The sequence below is a fragment of the Pavona decussata genome, unplaced genomic scaffold (assembly GCF_977016875.1).
Source record: "Pavona decussata unplaced genomic scaffold, jaPavDecu1.1 SCAFFOLD_386, whole genome shotgun sequence".
Lineage (NCBI taxonomy): Eukaryota > Metazoa > Cnidaria > Anthozoa > Scleractinia > Agariciidae > Pavona > Pavona decussata.
In genome coordinates, this window is record NW_028145758.1 from 3,097,447 (window position 1) to 3,124,040 (window position 26,594).

The 26,594-nt window shown below is 39.2% G+C and overlaps 1 protein-coding gene across 2 annotated transcripts; it reads left to right on the forward strand.

Moving 5' to 3' along the window:
- The first annotated feature begins 130 nt into the window (after positions 1-130).
- Positions 131-21,802, forward strand: LOC146451698 (low choriolytic enzyme-like). 2 transcript variants are annotated; one of them, XM_085098776.1, is made up of 10 exons: positions 131-435; positions 5,077-5,130; positions 11,241-11,378; positions 12,532-12,636; positions 13,885-13,992; positions 14,466-14,627; positions 15,885-16,017; positions 17,017-17,192; positions 17,396-17,475; positions 18,171-21,802. In XM_085098776.1, exons 1-10 carry the CDS (start codon positions 324-326, stop codon positions 18,360-18,362), a joined length of 1,260 nt encoding a protein of 419 aa, XP_084954902.1. In that variant the 5' UTR covers positions 131-323; the 3' UTR covers positions 18,363-21,802. The 2 variants fall into 2 exon arrangements, with proteins under 2 accessions (XP_084954902.1, XP_084954903.1); XM_085098777.1 differs by lacking the exon at positions 131-435 and adding an exon at positions 4,805-5,003.
- The last annotated feature ends 4,792 nt before the right edge of the window (positions 21,803-26,594 follow it).

A 26,594-nucleotide genomic window follows, 5' to 3' on the forward strand; every position in this document is an offset into this window, starting at 1 on the left:
CGTTTGTCTATCATGTGTGGTGCGAGTTTAACCATAAAAGGCGTGACAGGAAAGGTATTTGACACCCACTGAATAACTTTGTTTGTGACCTCAGTTGTGCCAGCCTACAACAGTAACGACTGGATAGCGTGCGTTAAATGTTTCGGTTTCAAATCTGATCGATGCGTTCTTGTTTCGGCGGAAGTTAAACTAAAAGTACTTTGCATAGCAAGAGAACTTCGTGTTGTCTTACGATAATCAGACCAGCTGCTCACAGAACAAAATATTCTTGAGAACATCGCTTTAAAACTTCCTCAACACTTGATCGTAATTCAAGGAGCTTCATGAACGCCGTTCATCTTCAGTTATCAGTTCTTGTGTCCTTGTGTTCTCTGCATCTCACTCTGGCAAATGACTGGTATTCCTCCCGTTCATTCCAGAGACAAAGAATTCGAGGTAAGCCGGACACTTAACAAACTACAATGTTTAATTTCAATGAATTATGTGTAATAGATAACCAAGGAAGTATAGTTGGCGTTCTCATTACTGACACATTGCGGACAAAAGTTTTGTTCACTATTATTTAGTGAATATTTACGTTGTATGTAAACTATAGATTCTTTTCATCGCTAAATGTTTTAGCCTGATTATGGCCAATTATAGCTCTACATACATATACATTTTTAATACTTCTAAGGACATATTGAAGATATTGTGTGATGGGAACAAGATAGGCTGACAACGTTGTTAATGATTTACGCACTGTCATGTATTGATTTGAGGAAGAGGAGCTCGTAGAACAATTTCGATGAGCAGTTTTTACAAACAATGTGTTCCTTCACCCTTGGGGTCTGAATTTTGTTTATTATGCCTTTGGCAATGTCAGCCATTTTCTAGTTTATTCTTCCTTTTCTGCCCGAAACGTGCCAATTACAAGTTCCAAAGTTGGAAGTAATTTTTTAATAGTGTGGTTGGCGTTTACAAAAAATACAAACATTACTGGCGTCATTATGGACATAACATTTCAGTATTTTTTAGTGAATATTTACGTTGTATTTAAACTATGGATTCTTTTCATCAACGTGTGTTTCCCAGGGTGTTTTCATTATAACCAATTACAGCCTTACATGGATGTATCTTTTAAAAATATTTCTGAGGACATAAGGAAAATATTGTGTGACAGGAACAAGATACGCTGCGGACATAGTTAATCGTTTACGCACTGTAATGTATTATTCGAAGAGCAGTTTTTATATCCTTTTCGGGACTGAATTTGCTTATTCTACCTCTGACAATGGCAGCCATTTGTCCGGCTTATTCTTCGCTTTCTGCCCGGAACTTGCCATTTTTAGAGCGAATTCTCTTGTACAAAGTGAAGGTTTCTAGGAGATATCAAATAGAGCGAAAAGGAAGTATTTAAAACAAGCCCTCGTCGCGCGCTGAATTTCTCAAGGTCCCGAATACATTTTGGGCCGTGAAAGTCTTGTGACGCGATCAATATTCATCGAAAATTAAGTCTAGCTTGTCATTGATTTCTACTAGTTGATAGCATGCGGAACGTTTTGAAGTACTCATGAATTTGAACGATTTTTTCACCACTGCCGAATCTGTCAACCTTGTCCCACGTAGCAAAACACTTCCGCGAACCCGCATGCATGCTGGGACGCTCTTCAAACGGATGCACAGAAAACTGACAGAAAAGATTGTTAAACAGGCTACGTCTCTTTCGTTTTGAGATTAAATTATTTAAGTGGACTGAAAGAACAGAAAGCGGACTGAAATTCTCGTGATCTTACGGCTTATCCTTGATACAGTTGAACCTCCACTAACGGCCACCTCTCCACGACGGCCACCTCTCTATAACGGCCACTTTTCTTTGTCCCGGCGGACAGTCCATACATTAGCTCTTGTTTAAACCTCTCTACAACGGCAACGGCCACTAAAGCGCGTCCCCAACTGCCAAAATAACCTCTCGACAACGGTCAGTATACAGTTCTTTTTCATGTGTAATTAAAAAACCTTTTTCTATAAACTGATGCAGTATTCGACATTTGTCTTCGGAAAATTACGTTTCTGTATCCATTTTAATGATATACGTATTTTAATTGTGTGCCATTTATATGCTGCAGTAAGCATAAATTGTCTACAATAATATAGCGAATGTTGCGAACCTTGCTCGTTTCGTCTTTCCGGTTAACATTTTGATTCAAAACATTATTTACGTTTTATTGTGTTTTTTATCTATATATATTATTTAAGATTGGATTGTCATTATAGGCTACAGTAAGCATGAACTTGGCACAATAAACATGTAGTACTTCCCGAAAAAAGGTGTCATATTACACCCCCACCTCCCCATAACGGCCACCTCTCCACAACGGCCACTTTCTTCTGTCCCCAAGGTGGCCGTTGTGGAGAGGTTCAACTGTATTTGGGTCGCGCGGTTTTAGATCACTTTCTTTAAATTTTCGTTTGTAATAGTTGATAGCTTTCAAAATTGCACGCTCGACTTCCTGGGTATCGAAAGTTAGTTCCCTGTGAAAAGGATCAAATCTCGAGACCCCAAATATTAGTTTACCACAAAATACAAAATATTCATTAATCGCAACGTAACTCGAAAATCCCATGCCATTTGTGTAGCCTGAATTTCAGTCGTCGCTCCAGTCGCTTCGACTCCTAGCGTGTAGAGAGTATTTAAAACTCATCATAATTTCATGTCATAAAGTTTGTAGTCTGCGAAAACCCCGGTCAGACAAGCCGCTACTATTCCAGCGAAACTGAGTGGAAACGTTAAATTCCCGGCAGGTTTCGAAATGTCTTCTAGAGTTTTGACAGCCTCAGCGTTTGTGATCACGTGCTAGGCACACATGCATGTGGGCGTGTCATTCGAGCGATGCGTGGGGAACATGTGCGCGTGGGCGCGAAGCGATTTGTGCGAGTGACGCTTGTTGTTAATTAACCCGTATAGTTTTTACTGCGCAAAAAGCACCTGTATCAAGAATCAGTTCCAAAGAAAGTTAAGCAAAAAGTTGCTGTGACTAAGCCAAAAAGCTGATATATTAAGAATTATAGTATCCTCATAAAAACAAAGGATGGTTAATATGATTTATCTTTGGAAAACCTAACAAGGCATGTCATTTTATAGACCCCAATGTGCAATCCTTGTCCTAGTGGAATTGTAATACTGAATCTTTTAGAACTTTAAAAAGCCAAACAGAAACACAAAAGTTTTTTTTCCATTTTCCTGAGAAAACAAGTCTTTATCCACTTGACCCCAATGCTTTTTTGATTAATAAAAGCTTAGAAATAATAATAATAATAATAATAATAATAATAATAATAATAATAATAATAATAATAATACGAAACGAAACTTACGTCGCTTCCAAAGTGGGATATATTTTTTAATACTGTCAGACACATATACACACACCACTAAATAAAAGGACATCAAGAAGGAATTAGATGAGGTTCATTTCAATTCAATTCTTTGCGAAGCCTCAAATTTCCGCAGAAAGTATATTGGGGTTAATTTTTCCCCCGGGCGGCCTTGAAATGACACGAATACTTATTTCACTACCTATAAACTTGATCGTTTTGTTGTATTTTAGTCAAGCCGAAAATGACTAGTTGCCATCGGCTCAAATAAACCAAATAAAAGTTATAGATTCAGGGTACACCTTTAAGTGGCGATGCAATATCTTTTCCGTTCGACACTATTGAAGTGTGAGGAACGATTTTTTTGACAAAGACATTCGTCAATCAAGAAAACAGCTGCCCAAATACTGGGTTAGTGATATCGCAAGTAATTATATAGGGAGACAAGAACTTTTTCCCGTTGCTAAGTGAAGTTAAGAGGAAAGAGATATTAGATTTGGCGTTGAATGCTTATTTTCATCCATTTCCAGTAGGTCTTTTTTACTGTAACCAATATTTAGAAAGATTAATCCCAAATTGTTTCTTCCTAAATCTACCCACGCTAACGAAACCCAACATCTCAGAACCTTTTTAAGGGAAGCGCCGGAGATTTTTTCTTAGCTTTAGACAAACACAAAAAGAAAGATTTTTTTCTCTTGTTAAACAAATACTACTATGGCTGTGTTTAGACAAATCAGGAACGTTTAATTTTCTCACAACTATTATATTACTGCACGCTCAGCTGACATAAACAGAAGAGGGTTGTTTGATTTTCTGCGGTTTTTATGAGGATTTGCGGTATAAATTTGCAAGAGCCGGTACCGTACGGTGCTGAGTCATTAATGATATTCCCACAGTTGAGCGTTGGCGACTGCAATTCTGGTCAGTCTAGTCTGGGTTAAGTCTCAGCGCAGATCATAAATGAAAGTAGATATTTAAAATTGAAAATGTGGTGGAATATTTAGCTCATTTACTGAGCAAAGTTCTTGATTCTGGAAACTTGAAAACGACTTTGTTTCTTTGCAACAGCTTACCGGAGTAAAACTGCTACCTCGCGCTCAAATACAGTGTAGATAATCAACACCAAAAGGACTGACCTATTTGTTCACATTAAATCTGCATATCTCTCTTTCTATATTTTGAAAGGAATCCCCCCTGAGAAAACTATATTAATCTGCACTCATCTAGGAATAAAAGATAAACTATTTTTGCTAAAATGATAGTTTGGGAATGAAAACGTTTAGTACAATAAAAAATTGTACGTTTCCGAAGACTTATATGACGGAAGTTTTCGTAATCGTTCTTGTGTTGGTGTGTTCCTGTGACACATTTACACGACAAACATACTTGATTATTTGAATCTTTGTTATGCAAATGATCTCGAAACAAAATTAGCATCAAGAAGGGAAATTTGTAAATTTATGAACCCTTGATCGAGGGGGTTGAACTGAAGGTTTTCTCGTGAAGTTTTCCTGTGGTGGGACAAATCGATGGAATTATGTGGAGACGCATAGAAGGCGCATTTGTCCTGTTATGTTTCTGTTATGTTCTGTTACCCGTGTTAACGCGCGAAGCGAGTTTTGGACTTAAGGTTGGGTTGAAAGCGGGTAGGTTGTTGTGCATGCATAAATGGAACCTTCTCGAGTGATGTTGTTCTAATCGTTGACTTTTTGATCACAGGACACGGATTTTACGACGAGAATGAATATGATGATGGCTATGCCGAATATACAGGTGAGAGATGTTAATGTTACGATATTTTTGTGAATGGTGCGCGAACAGTAAAACGGACAAATAACTTCATCTTCGATTAACCGCCATCATGGTACAGTGCCATGGGATGTGATGTCACAGACCAATTTCGTTTTCGTAACTACCTGTAGCGTAAATTTATATTTTGTGACTTCTCACCAAATTCACTTTCTCAATCTGTTCTGATTCTTTCTGAGGGACAAACTAAATTTCGCAAAGGGTTCTTGCGTTCATAAAATTTGTGACGACAACCGTATGTTGTACGCATGATTTATCTCGTTGTTTGATCTTGGCTTCCCGCTCATTAAAGCTTCTCAATGTTTTAAACACTGCAGTTGTTAACGTTTCTTGTAAATGGTTTCGTACACTCTTTTGTCCCACTTTTAAGCTACTTTGCAGTATTTTATAACTAAGACAGGAAATAGAGGCGAAATGTTTTGAAACGTAGTTCATTTGCATCGGGTTTGTATGCAGCTGTCGTGTTGCGCTCTTGTTATCGAAAATAATTGTAGTTTGTTAATAATTGAAACATCCTCTCTTCTCATTCCTACTTGTTGTATGATATGTGTCGCTGGGGCTAAACGAAACAAGAAAACTTTAGTTTAAAATCAAAACTGTAAGTTTCGTCACTTACTAATTACAAACTATAGATAACGAAAAGAGGCGAAATTCAAATATTCAAAACCAGCAAATCAAGCGACTACAGATCGATGCATTTTCTAATATTTCGGCCTTTTTTTTCCTGTCTTGGGGATAACAAAACTTAGGCCGACTCATCGTTAAATTTGTTGTATAACTCCCCGTTGTTCCTCAGTGGAAACCGAATTTCGCCGTAGCTATAAGAACTCGGGTCGAGGTCATGATTGAAACACCGCTAGTACTTTCATTTTAATTCCGTTTTTTATTTAGACTTTCTTTAATATAACAATTATGAAAAAGAAACTACAAGAATCGGCGAACGTAAATTATTTGAAAGGTTCGAGGGTGATGTGTGACCTCGAGATTTTGAGTGCATAATATCCCATCGCGTGAATTTGCATGAAAAAACAAACAAACGTATAAAAGAAATAAAAATATAGTAAACATAAAAATCAGCGAAGTAAGGAAGGCTGTGGTTTGTAATTCAAACTAAAAGCTGGTTCCTCTTTATCAAACAGATAATGAGGTTTTAGTCTGTGATTGGTTCCTGGAGATTTTGTGTTCAACAGATTAAAAGGGGATTAATTTATATTATACCTTTTCTTTGATAAGACAGATCCATTTCAACCAGGCCTTAGTTTGTTCGCAGAGCGAATAAAGTAACTTTATACAGCGGATAAGTCGCTATCCAGTGGATAACATGTATTAGTTGGAGTACATTTTATCTTCTGGATAGCGATTTATCGACTGGATAGAATTATCCGCTCTTTGAACAACCAGGGCCAGATCAAAAGTCGATTTAAATACGAACGGTAGAAATAAGACAGCAGCAGACGTTCTCAAGGCGAGCGGCTCAGGATCTTTTTTGTTTTTTGGTGTTCTTGCGAGAACCGAGAAGGTCATCGTGATCTCCAGAGCAGAGAAGAGAAGCGATGGACTTTGAGAAAGTCTACAGAAATGGCGTAATACTGATTTATAATTGCGAACAACTCAGTTTTAATATAATGCCAGATAAAATTGAATACAGCATCTAAAAGCAAATATATGGAGCATGATCTGGCTTTTAAGATGCAGTACAGTATCCATCCGGACTTGCGTGGTGATGTTCTGAAACCTCTGATCGTCCAACAACTTATATTTCCTTTCTGCTCAGGGAGAGGGAAGCAGCGGGCGGAAAAAGATATTTGGAGCGCTGTTTTCTTTTAATGTTGCCAGTAAATTCGTTTGAGCTAGAAACGACAGTAGCACTTGGTTTAGTTTGAAACGGTTCTACCCGAGGCGCAACCTCTTCTGCATGAGAAGTGCTAAATACTTGTCTCGCTTCAAGTTAAATACACTTGACTCTCTCTTATTGGCTAGTCTTGTAATCTACCATATTCTTTCCCGCTCATGGTGCACTTCATTTGAATTCCACGCCATAAGCACGCCGCAGATGTCGAAATTTAAATTTGAAACTATTTTATCCCACGCTGAAGACGCGGAGAAGAATACTGTATGTAAGTGCTTCGTGCGTGCGACGCGCTGTGGAAACCCACGCCAAAGTACTTCGGGCCTACAAGTAATCAACTTTCTTAGAATTCACACTATCTTCGTGAAATTTTGTTTTCATTAGTTCGCCGCCAAAGCAAAAATGGCTTCCAAGGGACCAGCTTTCCTAAGTTGGGCTATGAACAGGCTAAGGAAACGGAATAAGGGAGAACAAAGCGAGGCTGTGCGAAGTTAGCCGCTCGTCCCGTTCACATACTCTATTTCCGTCCTTTTCTACATTAACGAAATGAATTTCTCAGGCTAAACTTTCCTCCAGTGATCTTCAGGGTCTATTACGAGTGATTCAAGAATTAATCGTATTATGGCGTTTGTTGCTAAGCTATCTTGATCAATGCTAGAGTTCTCGCCGTATTTGTCAAGAACGATAATAACGACTGGGGGTGACTCATTGTCATGCAGGTTTCAAAACTACTTTTCTTTCGTTAAATAAACTAGAACCCACAACAAGGTTTTTACATTTGCCTTGATAATCGTGATAAAGAATAATCCAAGCCGGCAGACGAATCGCCATGCTTGAACCGTATGCGTCAAGGCAAATCTTAAGGGAAATATTTCTTAGTTAGAATGATTTCCATGACAGTGAATTTTCTCATGAGTTGAGAAAATGAAAAGAAATTATAAACGTTCATCGGCATATAATTGGCATGAGTTTTTAATGAGGCTACATCGGAGGCAAATGAATGGTGCCCGCAACCGAATAGCAAATTATTCCTCGCTCAATATATTGGTACTTCCCCGAGGGTTTGATCACCTTAAACAAAAACTTCACCCTGAATTCATCAGAGAGGATGACATTTTAATCAAACACTGCTCATTTTCAATATAACTCGAAATTTCTCTCTATTTTGGTATTGGTTTTTTTCTGGATTCTTCATCCTTCAGTATCGAAAACGACTTCAAGAGAGAATTCGTTATTTTTTTTCGTGAGAAGTCAGCTCTCTGGTGTAAATTATTCACTTTAAGTCGAGGGAGTACATAAATTTGAAGATTACTCAAATTAAACATTTTTCGCCAAATATGGTGCCATACTTTCGTCTATAATTGAGGTTTCTTAAATTGCTAATAGCAGGACTCCTCTCCGAGTGAAATGGTCAAGAATGGTCATCGTTTCACCAACAAAATGTAAACTTTACAGGATATCCCTTGAAAGGGAATTCCCCGCCAATCCCCTGACAACTATCTTTTTCTTAAATTCACGGACAGCCTTCCTTGAGTGAATTTCTAGGTTGAATTTTATGGATTCAATTAGGTTAAATTATATTGGCTTAAATTATATCATTGCGGCTTTCTATCATAAAACGCTCTATGTTTTTAGGTAGGTTTTGCATGAGTACATTGTAAACAAAAATAGACCGCAAACGATGGGAATGTTATTGCCATACAGTCGGCCGCTTCTACGAAGAGATTGTTCTTGTGATCCAGCTTGTAATATCTGTTAAGCTTTACCATCCTAAAAGAAAAAAAGAAAGTACTTGCCGTGAATTTACAGTGAGCTGGTTTTTTTTCGTCTTATTTTCGACGCAAGGTGGTTTTATTACTCGTAAATTAGAAAGAAGTAAATATTCAGTGAATGTTGATGCCGCACAGATCAGAGCGATCACTCGAATCATTATTTCTTTTACTTTTTGACTCTTCATTTTTCGGAAGATCCTTTGCCAAAATCCTGGGAATTCTTTCGTCCCAATAAGATATAAGTAGGAACAGGAACGAAGCTGAGAAAATTTGAAGTTTATTTTTCTCCATGTGTAAATATACTTCATTTGATTTTCAAAACTCGTTTGCTTCGATCGAATTTAATACCGTCCGGTTCGAAAAAGGAAGTTTTTGCAAAGATGACAAACACCGCATTCATTTTAACGTCTCCAACAGCCGGTAATTCCTTTTAAATCGATTCTTCATTGACGTACAGTAAATCCGAAATTATCGTCCTCAATTTGCCCTTTTATGTTTCCTAAAAAATGTCGAATGACGACCTCAAAGAATCAGTCAGAATTTCGTTGGTTCAGTTCAATGCAATTCTTGTAAGTAACTTGTCTGGGCACTAACAGAATTTTGCGCAGAATTCGGGAAAAGATATATGTAATTTTTGGGTAATTTCTGTTTGAAGATAATGATATGAGTAAATTAACATTATACCTCCTTAGAGACCTCACACCTAACCGCCTAACCGCCACAAACAAGTGCAAAGCGCTTCTTTTTTAAGAGTTACACAAGTATGCTTATTAAGAAATTCATGTCACATGAACTCTTTCGAAGTGCAAAAGTTATATCGCTACAGTTGTAGTTTCTAAGGGTGCATTCTTTCGGGACAATCCTGGCTATTCTTATTCCAGTTCCGGAATGACAGAACACACAGAAAATGAGTTCCCAAAAGAACGCAATTCCGGCTATTTCCATCAACCTTAAAACCTTCCCAAAAGAACGGAATTAATCTGATTCTGAGCAAACTGTATTCTCTTCATTGCCAGAATGTACGGAATATTATTTCGTTCGTTCCAAAAGGAACATGAATACCCGGTCTATTGTGTGTATTCCTATTCCGGAATAGTCCCCAAAAAGAACGCCTCCCAAAGTAAACTAAAACAACCAATCTGCAGTCCGTGCTTTTGTTCAGGGCATCCAACGCTGGCATGAAATAAAAAATAAATAAATAAATAGATCACTTTATTTAAGTGTCAATGTGTTTAGCGCAGAGCACTAATTGGGGACACTTTCCAGATCGAATTGGAATTTAGAAGTGTTGGCTTTTGAGGAGAGGGGAAAACCGGAGTACCTGGAGAAAAACCTCTCGGAGCAGGGACGAGAACCAACAACAAACTCAACCCACATATGACGCGGAGTCCGGGAATCGAACCCGGGCGATATTGGTGGGAGGCGAGTGCTCTCACCACTGCGCCATCCCTGCTCCCCATAAATAAATATTGCACATGACAGCAACAGTTCCGTTTGGACTGAAGCCGAGTCAACTGTCAAAGAGTTAGACAATGGAATTTGTTTAACTGTTGTCAACTGTAGTTCTCGTGTGAATGAAAGCCCAAAAATATGTTTCTCAATCCCGCTTCAAAAGAGGTCACGTCTCAAGTTTTAAGAAAACGGCAAAACATTTAAGTTTATAAAACATGTTTCGACAGATACTTCTTTCATCTTCACTTAAAGTGCAAAGCGTTGTTAGTTGAATTTATAATAAGTAGGTCACGGCTCATTTTCATCTCGTATTCCGCTCATAAAATTCATAGTAACCCGCATCTCGCTTACAAAAGAGAGGACATCCCGTTTCCCGCCATCCTCATCCCGTATGCTCCCTTAGAATTCATAGCGACCCGCATCCCGCCTACAAAAGAGAGGACATCCCGCTTCCCACCATCCTCATCCCGTATGCTCCCTTAGAATTCATAGCGACCCGCATCCCGCTTACAAAAGAGAGGACATCCCGCTTCCCACCATCCTCATCACGTGTGCTCCCTTAGAATTCATAGCGACCCGCATCCCGCTTACAAAAGAGAGGACATTCCGCTTCCCACCATCCTCATCCCGTGTGCTCCCTTAGAATTCATAGCAACCCGCATCCCGCTTACAAAAGAGAGGACATCCCGCTTCCCACCATCCTCATCCCGTGTGCTCCCTTAGAATTCATAGCGACCCGCATCCCGCTTACAAAAGGGAGGACATCCCGCTTCCCGCCATTGTCATCCCGTATCCCTTTTTTAAAACTTATGATCTTCCACATTCCTCCCAAAAATGAGAGCACATTCTGCTTCCAACTTTGATAGTCCCTCTTTTTATTATATGGGAATCATCCCTGACCTGACCGAACAACATTTTTATGCGCTGACTGTAATATTTCTATGCTATGACGGTAACATTTTTGTGCGATGACAGTAATATTTCTTGCGCTTGATTCCTAGGAGCTGAAAAGCGAACCTTGTACGAAATGCAGAAACGAAGATTTCAAAGTGCACAAGAGGACGAGTCAGAGAAGAAGAGAGACAGCATCGACGACTTTTTATTACGAGAATTAACCAAAGGAGAGCATGCTGCAACAGGTTGATACGAACTCTATTATGTTTCAATATTCAGCGAAAAGTTGTGTGATGAAAATTTGACATAACACTTTAGAGTGCTAATATGTGCGGAACCGAGTGCAAACTTAAGAACGCCCTCTTACACTGCAACAGAACGTGCGAATGAAAACACGCTTAAAATCTAAGGGTCAGTTATTAAGAGACAGTTTAGACGGTGTTTAACAAAACCACGTTCTAAGCCATTTTCAATTTTGCCAACAATCGCATCTAAACATTGTCTACTGCCGACGGTAACAAGAAGGTTTGCATCCCAGACTAGAAAACTATTCATCTACTTAAAATAAACTACTTATAAACAGATTTGGAAGCCCACTGATTGTCTTAAGCCGCGGCCTAAGTTAGAGTCTGTTTAAATAACTGGCCCTAAAAGTTTAGTTTCACCTCTTTTTTCTGTGCTTGCTCTTTCTCTCTCTTCTGTTCCTGTACCATTTCAAACAATAATCTACTTGCGTAGTGTAACCAGGGCAACATAGGTACCATCATTACGAGAAGAAGCTAGAGATGGATTGGTCATGTGTTCAGAAAGGAAGACTTCACTGGACAACCAATCTCGTCCCCAGAGCCCGCGTGCGTTTTAGGCCAGCGGTGGCCACTCGTCTTGCTTCCTTGGTGCTGACCAAAAGGAACGCAGCCTCTGGGAACGAGATTGCTGGACAACAGAAGGCAGACGCATGCGTGGCAGGCTCAAGAATACATGGCGGCGCACTGTGGAAGCAGAGCTTATGACCATGAACCACAGCTAGTACACTATTGACTGAACAGGGTAGTGCCTTCAGGGCATATATACAACAGACTTGCTATCAATGGGAGCCCTGAGTAATAACGCAACGTAAAAAAATAAATAACTTAATTCACAAGGTTAAGAACAATACCCTGCATAAAGATTTTAACAGCTAAAAAGAGCAAAATTACGTTGACAATCTATTAAAAATTACACAACCGCTATAGGAGACCTTTATTACTGCCCTTCATGCCAGCCGGCACAACGGGCACTAACCGACTGTCTGTAAAAGCACCGAATAAGCTGTGCCAGATTATGTTACTCCTAATAGAAACATCAAGTAGCAAGATGAACTGAACTTTTCTTCTTTTATATAATTTGCTCTATCTGTAGAAACCAGTGACAAGGATTACAGAATGAATACAAATGATGCCCGGTTTTCGGACTTTGATAATGTCGACAGTTTTGATAAAACGTCCCAATATGATGAGCTGAAAGGTAAGCGCGTAAACAAGTAAATAAACAAGTACAAGATTGCATGCGTAAAAAGAAAGAGAACTGATGATACTTAAACAGAGAAACAGATAGACACACAGACACAGAAAGACAGACGAGCAGATTGACTGACATAAAGAAAATGAGTGACAGCTAGACAGACAGACACAAAAAAAACGGACAGATAGACAGACATGGAAAACAATGAGTTGCAGAGACACAAAAAGACGGACGGGCAGATTGACTGACATGGAGAAAATGAGTGACAGACAGACAGACAGACGGACGGACGGACAGATAGACTGACATGGAAATAACGAGTGACAGACGGACACAGAAAGACAGACGGGCAGATTGACTGACATGGAGAGAATGAGTGACAGACAGACACAGAAAGACAGACGGGCAGATAGACTGACATGGAGATAATAAGTGACAGACAGACGGGCAGATTGACTGACATGGAGAGAATGAGTGACAGACGGACAGACAGACAGACGGACAGATAGACTGACATGGAAATAACGAGTGACAGACAGACATAAAAAGACAGACGGACAGATTGACTGACATGGAGAGAATGAGTGACAGACAGACAGACAGACAGACAGACGGATGGACAGATAGACTGACATGAAGAAAATGAGTGACAGACAGACAGACAGACGGACGGACGGACAGATAGACTGACATGGAAATAACGAGTGACAGACAGACACAGAAAGACAGACGGACAGATTGACTGACATGGAGAGAATGAGTGACAGACAGACAGACAGACGGACGGGCAGATTGACTGACATGGAGAAAATGAGTGACAGACAGACAGACGGACGGACGGACGGACAGATAGACTGACATGGAAATAACGAGTGACAGACGGACACAAAAAGACAGACGGGCAGATTGACTGAAATGAAGAGAATGTGTGACAGACGGACACAGAAAGACAGACGGGCAGATTGACTGACATGGAAATAACGAGTGACAGACAGACAGACAGACAGACAGACAGACTGACGGACGGACAGATAGACTGACATGGAAATAACGAGTGACAGACGGACACAGAAAGACAGACGGGCAGATTGACTGACATGGAGAGAATGAGTGACAGACAGACACAGAAAGACGGACGGTCAGGTAGACTGACATGGAGAGAATGTTTGACAGACGGACAGTCAGACAGACTGACTGACATATGTCTACGTACCATTCGTAGGCCAGTGCTGATATTTTATCTCTAAACAGAACAAATTGAAGACGGTGCGGGGACGGCTCAGGACGACTTGGCATTAAAAAGAGAAGAGGAGAAACAAGACAGTATCAAAAGGAGAACATATTTACCAAACGATGGAGGTGATCACTTTATCATTTTACCATTGTTCCTTTGCGTTTTAAACTTACTGAGCTGAACCTTTGTTTCATGGAACTGATGAAACATCTTTCGTCCTTTTGGGGGAAAACATGTAAATGTTTCAACCAATCCAGCCGAACGCGTCAAAATCAGTGCAAGTGAATTTTCCACGCTTTACATCAGCATAACAAATAGTACTTCTTAGCACTATCTTGTTCAGAATAAAAAACAAAACCGCTGGAAAGTACTGCTCAGTAGCTGTTATCCACTGACTCAAAAGTTAGTGTCACCTTGTTCTGCACAATAAACAACATCACAGGAAAGAAATCCTTAACAGTATCACACTTGGGGTTTTTACCCAAAGACTCAAATGTTCCGTGTCTCAGGGTTCGTCGGACTCAAGGAACCGAAAAAAATGTTACCCTATTACTTGGCACATAACAGGTCAATAACAGTTTTATTTCACTGTTCACAGAACTCTTTGAAGGCGACATGGTGATGGATCAACGCTTGCGATCGTGGGTAACCGGTCAGTATGACAAACGAGATGCCGTCCTTGATACCTCTTATTTATGGCCTAAGTCAGATGACGGAAAAGTACGGGTGCCTTATATATTATCAGATGAAATACTAGAAGGTAAGAGAACCAATATCATTAGTATATAGCTGTGGCCGCACGGTATAACTTGGACATGGCAACGAAGTGGAAATCGGGGGGGGGGGGGGGGGGAGGGAGGGGAAAGGGGTCTCAGAGAAAATAAAGAGAATAAAAATATGTCATTTACGTTAGATTTTGCACTGAATGGGAGTGCAACTTGAGAGGAGCGAAAGATGCGCATTACATTTACTTGTTTTTATCTAAATTTGGTTCTTTTATGTATGTCGTTATTTTTGTTATTTGGACTTGAAATCACATGTTTTAATTTTTTTGCCTACTCACTCAGAAAGCTCCACCATGACATCGATCTCTACATACATAGGTACAACAGTTTATCTAGGGATCTAGAATAAGAGATTTAGAATTGAGTAGGTTTTGCGTTTTTGCGTCAGGATCAAGGGTCAGAATTATTTTGCACTGTTTTCATCTATGTACTCCTTTCTTCAAGAAAACATAAACGCTAATCTCACGTTTGTCGTAAACGCGATTCTAAATCTCTATTGGCAAAACAATTGTTGTTGAAATGAAAAGCTGGAGAACTAAAATCGGGCAAATATTAACGTTTCGCGAGCAGAAGCAGGGTTTTTTCATGTTTCACCGGGAAAATAAGAAGTAAAATTTACTCCTGACAAAAATCCCTTTACCGAATGAAATATTATTTATTACAGTTTAATGTTCGTAAAAATAATGTTTCAAAGTTGACTATGCTTTTTACCATTCCATCGACGGCTACAACACCAACACCAACAACTCAATGCACTTATAATGATGCAAGCAGATCAACTGCCGATTTATGATTCAGTTGTTCACGTTGCAAGCGTTTTCTTTTTTCATGTCCGAGCGAAAGGTAAAGGTTTGCCCCAATCCAACTTGTCAATCTGACACTTAGGCAGTCTCTGTAGCAATCCTACCAGGAGAATTAATGATCCCCCGGGTAGGGCTACAAGCTTGTCGAAAGTTTCTCCAGGAACTTGTTGTACCCGAGACTTGCTGCAATTTGCTTGTTCAAACTGGAAGCTGCTCCTGTTGAACTCATTACGCAGCCTTGGCGACCAACACATCGCACGTGAACGCCTATAGGCGTCTTGTTTTAACAGGTTTTACTTTTGCTATGGTAATCAATTATGCTAACAAAATGACCATAACTTGTTCATCAATGCTAAGGTTAGGAACCGTTGTGAGCCACCTTAAGCAAGTCACATTTTCAATGTAATCTTTTGCGTTTTCTTTTTTCAGACGAAGAAAAAATGGAAAGTGTTCGTAACGCGGTCGATAAATTCAATCATTTTACTTGTATTCGTTACGAGAGGCTTGCTGATGGTGATCATGATGGTGTGGATCGCGTAACATTCAAAATCAACGGCAGCATGTGAGTACGAAGCTAAAGTTAACTAAATACGTGTAAACCCTTTAAGGCCTAGCAGTGATCAACATCAAATTTCTCCTTGTAATATCAATTCTTATTCAACCCCTGAGGTCACGAGAATTAAGGAAATGATCACTCAAGGTGAATTTTCTTGATATCTTAATAACCTCTCCCTGGTACTTTAATAAGAAAAGTATGGAGGCAAGATGGGAGAATTTGTTCTTTGATGTTATGGGTTAAAAGGTTAAAAGCTGTACCATTGTTTTCACCTTGTTCACACTAGCGACATAACAACGGGGACATGTCGAAACTCAGCCATGATACCAATGGCGCTGCAGTTTATGTTGGAAGGGCCGCGACCGTGCACAGTCCCTTCAAAAGACATGGGCGTCATGAGCTCTTCATGTATACGCTGTACCTTAGGATGTTGATTTTAAGTTGTACTGGTTTAAAATCGATGAATTTGCGTTGTCCTTTGGCACTGAAATGATTGGATGTAGATTTAAATAATTAAAACTCTCAGTGCACGACATTGTACGAACTTTAGAGGCTGGCTGTTTACGTGGAGGGAGGAGCAGAGTAGCACAAGGAAGATCCTAGAAGAAGGGTTATCCTAGCGCCATATGTTAGTTTCTGTATTCAGTTTACATGCAAAATGTTGTACTTGGCCCTAGCGCTAGGATCTTTGTAGCGATAGGATATTCCTAGCTGATAGATAGGAAGATCCTATAGCGCCAGGAAGTTCCTAGCTGCATGTAACCCACTTTCGCTCGAAAGGCCTTAGTGGTAGGGACAAAAAAAAATAACAAAAAAACAAAAACTTATTCAAACAAGGCGGCGGCAAGGCGTTCAGCTGTTAAAGGCCGACAAAGGCCTTTAGGGTTTAGTATGAGAGATACGAGGCTCCCGGTCCTGGACTCCTTTAATGCGATCGAGATTTGTTCATCACCATTTAAAGCGAAGTACAAGTTGCATCCATGAACAATTTGTTTGCTTGTTTAGGTGTTACTCCAGTGTTGGTCGGCAAGGTGACAATCAAGATATCTCCATTGGTAACGGCTGCGAGAGAGTGGGAACTGTGATCCATGAAATGATGCATACCATTGGTTTTATACACGAACAGTCGCGCCCTGACAGAGATAAATATGTCAGAGTGTTTTATGACAACATCAGAAAAGGTGAGAACGTGCGCACTGTAAAAGTAAATATATAGAAAAAATAATAACTTTTAGTTACCATCGGTTGTGTTTATTCAGTTAAATTGATCCTGGCGAGGCCGAGCTGAACTCGGGACCGCCATCAAAAAAATCCAGCTAGTGGTCTCTGACGACTTGGCCACCCTGCCTCCCTAAAACGCTCATTGATATTTTTGCAAATTCAGGTATGGAGCACAACTTTCAGAAGTACACAATAGCCGAGGTTCAAAGACTTCCTGCGAACGAAGGTTTTTATGATTATGACGTAAGTACCTTCCAGTTTACACGATTGAACTGTCGTTTGTACGGTTGTACTTAGACGTTGCTAACTAGATCACCGTAAAATGCAATTCCAGGGATTTGATTGGCTTATCGGCCATGGTTTATGAGCCATTATACCATGCCTGAGAAAAAGCAACCATTAAGACTTGTTGTTTTCTGGTTGTTCTTGCAAAGCGAAATCCGAAAGATCTAGCAATTTTTTCTTGATTGATTCTTATAAAGCAATTATTCCACTCACGTTTTTGGATATGAGACAATTACAGCAAACTCGGCGGTACGCGCCTCGTTGGCCATCCGGCTATCATCTTTTATTAAATTCTCAGCCTCGGATATTGCATTTCTAGCGTTCTGATTGGTTCACTAAATCCCGGTTATCAGCTCATATACCGTAGTTTGACCTTATATGGAAATCAATTGCCCCAGGTGTCGCTAAGCCAAAAAATTTTTTTCGGCGGGAAGCGAAAGTTTCTTCGGAAAAACGGAGAAAAAAGAAAGAAATACCAGACAGTTATGGCGAATGGAAAGCGTTCCTAGTCACCTCACGTTTCAGAAACAGGAGAGAGGCGCCTGGGGCGAGTTGCTTTTACCTGAACTTACTTGGGTTTTAACTGCTAACTGACGTTGGTCGTGAGAAATTATCCTCAGTCTAACCACTATTGAATCAATCTTGTGTTTCAGTCTTGTCTCCACTACAACAACCATGCCTTTTCTAAAAACTCGGAAGACACAATCCGATCTATAGCGGAACCAGAAAGAAGGTTTGGACAGCGAACGGGCTTCAGCACGCACGACATACTTCAAATCAATCAGCTATACAATTGCCAAGTTCAAGACCTGAACCAAAAATTGGAGGACGTCCCCTATGAGTAGATATGATTCTCATGTCACTGTAGTATTAACGAAGCCTCATTTTCAAAGCGAGGCCTTGTGCAAAAAAAAAATCTTCAAATGAAAAGCGAGTTTTTCTTCAACTGAACAACAACTAAATTTTAAGTGAAATACCTTGCACCCGGCCTCCTTTTGAACCTGAGACAAAAGGATTGTTAAAAATGCCTATTGTTACTTACAGTGCGACGCGCCTTACCGTGGCCACCCAACAAACTTCTTTTACAAGTTAGCCAATCAGGATACCTTCCTCCTTGTTCATAAAATACAAAACGTCATGTTTTCAATAATTCGTTGTTGTGTCACTTGCCTGTTGGACTTCGCAATGAGGCGTCACCGTTAATCAAATTCGCGTATCCTGATTGGCTAACTTGTAAAAAAAGTTTGTTGGGTGGCCACGGTAAGGCGCATCGCACTGTAATACATCTTGCACAAATAAAATAAATAAGTGTATTTTTCATCATTTTTAAGTCTTTAAGATATATACACTCGACTGAAAAAACTTCATCTCATGCAAAGTGTGAATCGTAAACATAGCGACCTGATGGACTTGTGGGTTGATCTAATTAGCATGAGCGTATTTCATGTTGTGTTCTGTTTGTCCGGGAGAAAAATGTAAATTCTAAGCCTTATAAACCGCACGTGGTTCATAGGTCAAATGCTTCCCAGAAGTCTATTGGGTCCTATCGTTCATGGTTCACCTTTTTCCAGCTGACCAAGTTTTTTTGAATGGATTATATGCAGGGGGTCTTTATTTACGTCAGCATTCTATAATGTCCGCATTAGCGTAAACTGATCGCAAATTGAATTGAGTAGGTCAATGGTGTAGAGGTGTGTTAAATTAATAGGGACTGTGCCATTCAGTAAATGTAGCAAATAGGAAACTGAAGGAGTACGTTAAATTTCGAACGTGAATTTTTCAGACGTTTTACTGCTGTGTAGCAAACATTGCTACACGACCTTGCAAACGTCTCTAATTGAATGGATCATTTCAATCTATTTCCTGTCAAAGTTGGCACAATACTTAATTTTGTTTAATTTGTGAAATACAAGATGTCAACGATGACGTTAGCAAAAAACGCCCTTTGAACTCCTTACTTTTAACTTTTAACTTTAATTCTTTACTCCTTCCACGCTGTCAAAGCGAAAGACGTTGATTCAGAATGTAATTTTAAACAAAAAAGAAACGAAGAAAGCACTCAACATTAGCTAACGAGCAATCGAACAAACCAGTTTTTACACAAGGCTGCTTGTTTCAACGTCGTTAAGTCGGGATTTAATGCTATTACGAAAGTCGTGGTCCAAACCGGGTCAGCGTGTATGGCTAATACGTTTGGAAGCCGCTGTCTTCGTTGACCGCAACTTGTTCAAGCATTGGCAGTAAAACTGATACCTCGCTAACGCGAATGACAAACGGTTCTTCACCGTTTAACATTTATTAAAATCACTCGAAACGTTTGTAGATAAACAAATGCTAAACTGTGAGTCAATGTACTAGATATTCCTGGTTTAAGTTAAAAAAAAAAAACGTTTCAAGGACAGTGAAGAAATGCTTCTTAAGGAGGCGCAAGGGTTAACCCTTTTTGTCCTAATAATGATCCGTATCTAATTTTAGTTAAAAAATATCACTACTTAATCAAACACAAGTTATGAGAATGAAGAAAGTAATCACCAAAGATTATGTATTGATGTTGAAATAAATTCTCCCAACTAATACCATAAGAAACATACAGGACAGAGAGGAGAATATACGTGTTCATAATTCGTACTTGAAGGGTTAGTTGTGTAAGCAAATTTGTTTAAGTGTAAACCATTCTGGTGTTGAGAATGATTGACACTTTTAGTGTGCGAAATAAGGATATTATTTTTAAGGAATAATGGGATAATTTTAAGTATGCCAGACATTTATCTCAAGGATGCAGTATTAATGTAGTTTTGAAATACGGGGATTTAGGAGATTATTTTTCAGGAAAAAAGGGAATTTGTTTCCTGCAATGAATATGGCCTCTGTTTACATTCGATCAGATGGTTTATGACTACTATACTGCGCTGGTGGTCTTTCCGATGTAATTTGTCATTCATTAAACGGTTGGCTGCTAACTTAAACGTAATTTCTAACTATTAACCATGATTAATATATCGAGCAAACGTAGCAGATCTTTACAAGCGTCTTAATTCAAGTCGTACGTTTGGGGTTCTCATGTCAACACAATCCTCTATCCATGCAGCTCCCAGTTCATCGATATTTGTTACCTCAGACGTTCTCCAAATTACCTTTCTGTGACTTGGTCGGTGTAAATTGATGACAGGGAAAAATGCAGTCTATCTTGTGCTGGAAACAAGACCACGAACAGTCTCTTTTTTTCACAGATAATGAAGCGAGAACGAGTGACTTGCGGCTTAGCTTCTCGCATGTCACTCCTTCTCAGATCTCTGTTCGAAAAATGAAAATTAAATTTAAGATAGGAGAGTTTTTGCAGCCTAGCTAGAAAAAGTCACCGTTTTAAAATTTTGAGGTGAAAAAAATTGACTGTGTATTAAAAGCTCATAAATTTACCTTATTTGATAGCTCAGCTTGAGGTTGCCGTTGTACCTCTAGGCCACTGTTTTCAGTTATCTATGTTACTGGAGAGAAAGGTTAAAGCCCTCTTAAAAGTTTCCTGTATGTAACTGGTGAGATGCAACAGTCGTTTCTTAATAAGTACTTCTTTAGGTTCACCTCGAGAGAAATCCTTGAATCTGGCCCCAGGTTTGGATGCAGAGCGAAACATTTGACCTCAGGGCCCAGTTGTTCAAAGCCCGATTAAGCTTATCCCGGATTAACTTGAACTTTGATGCGAGTTTAATTAATAATTAATAAAGATTCTTCCAAAAGATTTTTGTCCGTCAGTTTTGCCTCTGACTTTTCTTAACCTTTAGCTTGAAATTAACCTTTTAAACCATTTTAAACGAGTGAGACGAAAACCTCGATTAACGGTTAATCGTGGATTAGCGTTAAGCGGCTTTCGAACAACCAGGCCCATAACACAGATATTCTGTGCTTAGTTGGCTACACCAAAATCAGAAACTTTTTCCATCAGTAGTTTTGAACACAAGCTCTCTGAAACAATCTTTAGTTTCCGTTGTGATTTCGAGAAAACGTTTAAACAGTGGTCGTAAGGTATAACATTGCCACTAGCCTGCTTAGTGGAGCGTGAAGAGCCACCTAATTCCGTGAGTCCGCTCCATTCGTCCCTCGAGGGAAGAAGAAAGAGGACACTAGGAACTTAAGGTTGGCGCTTGCTACGTAGGAGACAGTGACACCGGTTTAATGTTCATTATAAGTTAATTGATTAAAATCACTTGTCGAAATTGTTCTTGTCTTCAGTAGCAGCAGGCTGTTTAGAAGGTAAAATAAAGTCTGTCTTGTTTCTTGCGAAGTGTGATTGTCTGAAGTGTACAAGTTGTTTTTATGCATGAGAATGAAATATGCCAATAATCGTTTATATGGTTTAAACGGTGGGTGAAAAAGTATACTATACCGAGAAATGTGTCGTCCACAGTACATATTTATGATCATTCATACACATCACTGACCCTTCATGCATCCTTCACGAGTTTTTTACGAACTCACAAACTGACCAGCTCCCAGTTGGCTTGATAGCTTAATAGTTAGTGGTGGCTCTTCATCTGTTAATAACTAAAAGTGAAAATATATCCAATGTTCTTATGAATAAAACTTAAAATACAATCAAGATAAGCTGGCTTGTGCCCGATTCTTTAAGAATTTAAAAACGCGCGAAGAAAATAGATTAAAATGATCACACTTTTTAAAATTATCAAGAAGGTTATTAAAAAGGCAAGCCGCAGTGTCCCGGAACACTGCTCACCGTGAAATGCTTTAAAAGTCAACTTTAGCAAATTAAAATCCCTTCTTTCTTTAACTGGGAGCCATGCCAGTTCAGCTTTGAAATCTCTCCAATATCATTTATATATCTGCCATAAACAAAACTTGCGGCAGCAAATTCAATTTCCAAAAATAAGGACACTTTTGCTTGTCCTCCACGTCATCATGTTAACTCGCTATAAATATTTGGTCAAACGAATTGACGATTAAGATTCCAGATGGAAGTAAATACACGACCCCACTAGCTCTGCTGAGTTTAAATTAAGTGCCCAGTTCAGTTCAGTTCAAGTAATTAACAAGCAAATTGACAAAATGAAAAGTTTGTAGAGTATAATAAACAGCACCAAGTACTGCTCAGGAGCTCTCAGTTGATCAACATCTGAATTCTCATCACTGTTCGACGAAGGAGAACGCAAGCCTAATCTTATGGTTGGAATCTGATTCACGTGTCCTATATCATCCAGGCGAAAACGAATTGATTCAAAAAGGAATTCTCTAAGTTTCTTTTTGAAAACACGCGGGCTGTCTGCAGCAGTGATCGCACGTGGCAATGAGTTCCAGAGTTTAATTGCTCTATATAGAAAAGTTCGTTGACCTGCGGCCGATTGATAAGATAGAATATTGAGATAGTCCTTATTTCTTATGTTGCGATCGTAAACAGTAGATCTTGTCACAAGAAGATCACTCAAGTGACTAGGTGCTAGCCCTTTCACACACTTAAACGCAAGAACGCGTACCGTGTACATTAAATAATACTTTGAGTCGATTGATAGCACTGAATTTTTTTTGCAGTTGTTTGAAGAATTTATACGCTCGGTAATCCTTTCTGGAAGTGTTACCAATCAAGCACTTCGGGGTTTTGTTTTGTTAACCTTCTCGCCTTCAGTAAAGGACAGCTTCAACATCCAAAACGCTCCATCAAAAATTATAGCGACGCTGACGATGCGCTGATTTTAATTATTCGCTGGCGATACAAGATGAAGAAGTAGAAGAAGGTTAAACTACAAACAAATGAACAAAAAATTAAAACTAGAACGTGTGTGAAGTTCAATAAAAAGAAAGAAAGAATAAAAAGCGAGGAAACGAATGACTTACATTGTGACGGAACTACTGAACAATCCAAAGACTGCAAACTCAAGAAAACTTCAAGCTTCGGCGAACCGAGATAACCCTGCAACTTTAAGTGCTAATTGCTCTTCACGCGGCTGTGGTGGATGAATACCATAAATCCGTCCAAACCGCAAAAATAAAGTTTACAAAAATATGCAAAAAAAAAAACTTATGATATGAATTATGAAACAAGTGAAAGCAAATAAAAAGTGTGAAACATACAAAGCAGAACGAAACCAGCTATTAACAACGCAAAAGGGTGTGAAAATGAATAAACTGGACTTGTGAAAAAATACTGAACAAACAATTAAACAAAACATAATTATACGCCAAGATTTTGAACAAAACATGAACTGAGCTTTTATATGACCTTTCTGTTTCTTTTACTTTTCAACAAACAGCGACGCAAGCGGGATTAGTAGGAGATTGACAATACGGTAGGAATTTGTCGTGTGATCAGGAGATAATGAGAGGTAGTGTGTTTACAATGTTTAGTAGTTTTTTTTTATGTTTATACGCAAGCACACATTGAAATTTGGGACCAAGCATCTTTCCATATAAAACCACTTCATTCAAAACATTTACGGCTTTATATATCAGAAATTTTCGCAACGGTTCCGAAAAATATCCTCTAAGATTGAGCTAGTATACCGGACTAGCTTAGACCCTCTCAAACCCAACGAATTTTTTGTTGAAAAGGCTTTGTATGAAATATGAAGCGGTATCGCCGCGGAACAAGCGAGGCCGTTTCCCTCTCTGACCTGTTAGTGAAAACTATACGCTTTCATTCGTAGTAGAAGCTTGAAGAGGAAAATACATGTAGTCTCTGAGACTCTCTCCTCGGCAGAGGCTCGCCGAGAAGAGGAAAAGGAGCGAAAACTCGGGAAAATAAAGAAGAAAAACGGAAATCCCCACACTCCTCATTTTTTCACCATCGGCTCTAATCTCCACTAAAGCGTTTTTGTTTGTCTCTGAGCGGCACAGTAGACACTTCGGAGAAGTAGAGATTTCTGAGATACTGCTGTCTAACTCACGTGACCTATTGGCGTCATTTATATTGGTCTATTTTAGCGACATCAGCTCAAGTACAGAGATTGGTTCAAGATTACATAGATGGTTTTCAACCGGGTGTCATAAAAACTTTCGACACTCGGCTGAAAACACGCACTAAAGCTATATACTTAGTAATTTGTTGATGGAAGAAATGTTTAATACGTACATTCGCTTTCAATCTTGAGATTATGTTTGATTGTGATTGGCAAACAATCAAACAAAATGGAACACGAAACGTTTTGGTCAGTGCCATTACTAATGGAACTAAGTTCCATTCCTTGATAGAACTTATCAAATCATGATCAAACTAAATCATTGTTGTAGTAAAGCAGTTTTCATAGATTGTAATAACACATTGAATAGGCTTAAATACAGGAATTTGCTTTTTTAACTAACAATTTAAGGGCTATAGTTAGAAAACCGTGAGCCCGTGGTTAATACATGTATACAATTTTTAAAAGATAGCTGCCACAAGACGCGACCGCCGTTGCATGATCTTCACAATTTACGACAGAACGACACTACTGCAATATAGAAAAGTACAGATATGCATCGACTTATGAGAGATTTTTTTATGGCCTTAGTTCTTGTGAGATCTGACTTGCAAACATGGTTGAAGGTCGTCACATATATTGTTTTAAGAAATGACTGCTACAGATCGACTGAGAAAACAGATGATATTTATCAGGTGAAACTCGGGGATGGTCACGGTTATTATTTAAATATTGACAGCTGAGATTCAGTTTGATGTTGGTTACAGAACTAGATATTGGCCTATATTAGTAAAATTGGCCTTTAGTGATAGAAACGAGAATTGATCATGTTACATAAAGTTGTGCACTTTTAGTTTGTTGATAGAAAGAATGTTCAATTACGGATGCCCATCGCTTTTGCATTTTACGGCGATAAGATAAGAATTGCGGATGTACATAATTCCGTAATTGCTCTGGGGAAGGTCAGTGCTTTTCAGTTCCATCTTAATTCTGACAAGGCGGACTGGCAATGTCAAGGCCCACAATTTAACATTTTTTTAATGCACTGCAGTTAAAAAGGAGCCTACGCGTGATTAATATTCTATCGCACGGGCCATATCGAATATTAAACACTACTGAATGTTTTCGTTCTTCAAACGGTATTGCCGCTGGGGACTGCAAACTGCTGGTTCGATCAGTTGTGGCCATTAGCCGGGATTGTGAGCGATCAACACCAGGTACGACTTTATGATTGATAGTTTTAGCGAGCCGATTTAGGCAATAACGATTGTTGAGCAACATATGACACATAAGTGTTTTTACGAACATCACAGGAAGTGTGGTATGGAAAAGTGTTCATTTAGAAGATATTTCATATTTTCAATAGCATTTGTACCTGAACTTTGCGATAACCATTTCAATACCCAAACAAAAATTGCCGCCGTTAAGGCGGCTTATACGTAGAATGTCATCCAGCTTGACGAAAGAAACGAAGCGTCTGCGGTTTAAACGTAAAAACCACTGGAAGTGTACTGGTTTATGTAAAGATATCGGGAGTTACTCGTACTTTATGTTCGTAGCTACAATTGCAACGGGCACAATGTAAATGAAAGAGCTAAGCCTGGTTTCCTTTCAACCGATTCAGTGTGCTAAGGAGACGATTACGGTAAAGAAAACAGAGAAGAGGCAATCAGTTTGGCGCCATTCAACGGTAATATATTAGACTGGACAGAGATTCGACCGAAGAACGATATTCTGCGGTTAGTCGACAGTTCAATCCTGCTTGAATCAGGGATTCCAACGAGAACATTTATGCAAAATACTTAAAATATTGTTTCCTGTTCCTGTTTTGTTTGAGAGTCCTTTAAGGGCATATTTGTATAAGCTGACACACGGTTTAATATGATTGATTTCTTTAGGTGGAAATTTAACTTGCAGGAAATTTAAGGGCGTTTGAATTTCCGACGCTGTTGTTGACTTTCCGAAAATGCTAGTTGCCCTTCTTTGGCGCTTAAAACGGAATTTTTATTAATCCGAAAATGAAAAAGTATTAGATTTCTAGTGCTACGAAAGTTTTAGGCCGGTGACTTTTTCCCATGGAAAACAGGCTAATTTTGCAGATGCCAGGCTATCTTTGCACAATCTGGTGAAGAGTGGATCTGATGTTCAACAGAGCGGTTGTCAATTGTGTTTCGA